Source organism: Austrofundulus limnaeus, unplaced genomic scaffold, assembly GCF_001266775.1.
Source record: "Austrofundulus limnaeus strain Quisiro unplaced genomic scaffold, Austrofundulus_limnaeus-1.0 Scaffold62, whole genome shotgun sequence".
NCBI lineage: Eukaryota > Metazoa > Chordata > Actinopteri > Cyprinodontiformes > Rivulidae > Austrofundulus > Austrofundulus limnaeus.
In genome coordinates, this window is record NW_013952464.1 from 702782 (window position 1) to 706837 (window position 4056).

The window sequence follows — 4056 nt, forward strand, 5'->3', positions numbered from 1 at the left end:
GTGTGTGTGTGTGTGTGTGTGTGTGTGTGTGTGTGTGTGTGTGTGTGTGTGTGCAGTGTTTGGACACACTTTTTGTGTCAGTCTGCAAAGCTCATTCAGCTGAGCGTAAAAAGTTTCAGAGTCTTTGGAAAGTCACGTCACATAAATGGAATCTGGGCTTATGGTACAGTATAACCAAGATTTTCCAGGGGTGTAAAGAGGCTTATAGGTTGCTTGTAATGTCACCAGAAGGGTTTGCTGTGCTAAGAAAAAAAAAGAAAAAGAAAAAAAAAGAGAAAGATRTTGAAGACTCTCATGAATGCACAGCAAGCTTTGAAAAGGAAAATAAAAGAACTATTCTGAAGTCATTGGCAAATATGAGATTTTCTAAACATTTCAGCCAAATCTAAGCACATGTGAAAAAAAACAAAAAAACAATGAGGTGTACTGAATAGCAGTGACTCGCATGACTTTTCTTGGTCAGAGAGAGCGGCCATATTGTTCAGGGCAAGGWCAAGCTGTTGAAGCTGAATGTGGTAACCATGATATGTTAAATTTAGGTCAATGAAACTCAGTTTGGTATGGACAACCATTATTTTGATTTGATAGAAATGTTTGTCAGTGTATTTTATCACAGTAGGTAAAAAACGTTGCCAAGGTACACATCTATAGTGAATGACCATCCTCATTATCTTTTACCCGCTTCTTTCCTTTCAGGGTCACTGGTGCCCATTTCCAGCAGTCACAGTGCGAGGGGCGGGGTATACCCTGGACAAGTCACAAGTCCATCACAGGGACACATAGAGACAAACGAGACAAGCAACCATTCACTCACTCATACCTATACCTGGAGGCAATTTAGAGTTAACAATCCTGTTTTTGGTYTGAAACCTGGAAAACCCACAAATGCACGGCGAGAACATGCAAACTCTAAAGAGAAAGGTCCCCGGCCAGGATTCAGTCCAGCAGCTTTCTTTCTTAAGAGAMAACAACTCTACCAACTGAGCCACCGCGCCGCCACATGCTAACCAATGAAAAACTAATATTTATCTGAAATTCTACGCAGAAATCTATCCACAATAAATKATTTACTTTACAACCCGCCCCTTCCAATATGGCATCACGCTCGTACCACACAGAGTTGTAGAGCAACAAAGTAAAAATACTTTGTCATGTTATTTAAGTAAAGATTTTKGTTATTTATAAAACTATACACATACTTTAGCATGTTTTCAGGTTTGTATTATCTGACTGTGGCCATTTCTTTGATATTTTTAACCGTCTTTTAACCGTTAATATATCAGAAATATCACGTTTTTAAAGGGATTTTTGACCACTGAGCAGAAAGTTTTGGTTTAAATTGGCCTTGAGTTGATTTTCTATCAGGAGACGTSGTTAAAGAAGTGTGAGGAGAATAAAAAGGATTTGACTTTGTTTGTGTAGGAAGTGTCTGGTAAAAAAAGAAGATAAAAAAAGCAAATGTTTGAACATGAATAATGACTTTCAGGAGCACACAGGAATGAGCCCCAATAAACACAAACACGGACCAAATTAATTGTGAGTTCTGGCGAGAATCTTTAATCATTTAAGTATGTTTAATGACACTGATGTCCTTGTAGTGTCCCTCATCAAGTTGGTGTGTTGATCAAGTGGTTCTATTTTTCTGAAACAACTCAAAAGAAGCACTTTTTTCTTTGTCCTCCTGCACACGGTGACAAAAACAGAACTAGCTCTAAAGTTAATGAGGCCACACGGCTGAGAAGAAAAAAGAAAGCTAAGAGGTGTTTATTTACGAATCAAAGACTGAAAATGGTAGAAACGGCAGAGTTTAAGCTGTCAGAAAGACTTCAGTGGAAATCTTTAATCCTCAGAGGAGATGCTGTGTACCTGTTTTTTTTACTGTTATTATTATTTTTGTACCAGTACCAATAAAATTAGAACGTTAAAACCATTTGCAGCAACAAACTATCAACAAACAAAAGTTTTCAAATTTGCAGCAACCAATTTTCCTTTTCCTTTCTCTCCTGTCTTGTCTCAGTATCGTATCAGGTGAAGCAGGGMACGTGTGAGGTGGTGGCGGTCCATCGCTGCTGCAATAAGAACAAGATCGAAGAACGCTCTCAAACYGTCAAGTGTTCCTGTTTCCCAGGTCAGGTCGCTGGGACCACCAGAGCCAGACCCTCCTGTGTAGAAGGTAAACAGCCTTGTGTTAATGTTTATGTCAGGATAAGATGCTTTTATTGTCAATGTATAGTAATTACAAACATAAATAACACAATGCAGTATTTAAAAAAAAACTTGACATATACTCAAAAACAGATGTGTTGGATTTATTTCATTTATTCACATTTACTCAGCCCAGTTGAGTGGAACCAGTTGACATAATCTGGTTTAATAATTGAATGTAATATTAACTACAGCCATCAAGGCAGGTAGAAGATGGCTAATACTCATACTGTATACTGTAACAGAAGCTAAAAATGGCTAAATTATACTAGTTATTACAAGGTAGGGAAAGTACACTCAAAARCAGATTGTTGGATTTACTTAACCAAATTRTGTCACTGGTTTCACTCAACTAAGTTTAGTWAATGTAAAGCAACTTTACCATTTATTTTAAAGAAAATGTGAAAACRTCTTTACCCTTACTCAGTTCAGTTGAGTGAAATTTGTTGACATAACTTGATTAAATAAATCCAACACATTCATTAAAGAAAAGATGGAAAACTACAGAGAAATGCACAAAGAAAAAAAAACTGCAAGAATAAACTAAGAAACTAAAAGTAGGTCTATGGCATGACCTTTTGAGCAATAATTAATTCAGGAGACGAACAGCAAACAACAAGACCTGAACAGAAATAAAAGCACAGTAGATCACGATAGGAAAAATATTCATGAAGGGAAACACAACAATACACTGAAAATAGACATCAAGGAAAGAACTAATATGACAGAAACTATGAAGCATGATTTACTCACAAGCRCAGGAGGTAGAGTACCCAATAATTGTAAAAACAGCACAACTTCAGCATATTTTTCTCAAGTAAAAGTAAGAATTATTCCTCCAAGAAATTACTCAAGAGTAAAAAATAGTTGATAAAAAAGCTACCCAAGTACTGACTTACCAGAACATCTGATTTAATATTTAAAAATGATCAGACAGATAAAAAGTATAAAATTATGTTCTAGTTTGGTACTTTAAAGATTAAAATGAAAATATATATACATACTAACAAATATCATAATTACAAAATAACAAATTAAGGCAAAATAAGCACTTTTACAAAAGTGTTTTAAAATATAAAGTATATTAAACTAACCAGAAGGCAATGTGTATGTATGTACATAGTAAAATACATCCAGTGACAACTCATAGTATTTACTTTATCTGGAACTCTGAGTGTTTACAAATTGCATGTGATCTTTAAGAACCTTGTCATGCATCACTTTAAAGAATTCTACCATTACTATTTGTGATTGACAGATGGTGCCTTATAAAAAACAAATCTCTTATATTGTAAATTAAATAATTTCTACGAACAATTTAGCAAAAAATTAGCGAACAGCTAAATAATAAAATATAGCTGCAGGAAAAAAATGTTAGTCTTCCTAACAAAATTTGCTGCAGCCTCGTCCCTTGCTCTCTAACTTAAATCCTGATCATTTGCAGTTAAAGAAATGAACCTATCTGGCACAGGCAAATACACCATTAGCCATCTTCCATGGGCAACAAAATTTAGACCCAAATAAAACAGTGAAGTTGTAATCAGAAATTTATCATTTAGGAAAAAGTGAGAAAAACTATCATGATGTTAATGATTGACCTGTTAGGTAGTAAAAAAGTACTTCAATCACTCCAAACTTGTCTGTGAGCTGAACAGTGAGCAGAAACAGCTGCTGCTGCTGAAACCAACACGTCGTTTCCTTTTATGTTTGTGCTGAAATACTGTACAGACCAGAGCAGGCACTTTGCTGCTCACTCATACAGAGCAAACATATACATGTGTAACCATGTCTGTGTTTGCTGATGCGAGCCATGTGTGTGTGTGTGTGTGTGTGTGTGTGTGTGTGTGTGTG

General features: G+C 35.7%; 1 protein-coding gene across 1 annotated transcript in view; it reads left to right on the plus strand.

Moving 5' to 3' along the window:
* Positions 1-4056, plus strand: part of tafa4b (TAFA chemokine like family member 4b) — a 47789-nt gene that overhangs the window by 24417 nt on the left and 19316 nt on the right. The window contains exon 5 of the mRNA XM_014009847.1: positions 2018-2173. Coding sequence (XP_013865301.1) covers positions 2018-2173 — 156 coding nt within the window. The remainder of the gene's footprint in view (positions 1-2017; positions 2174-4056) is intronic.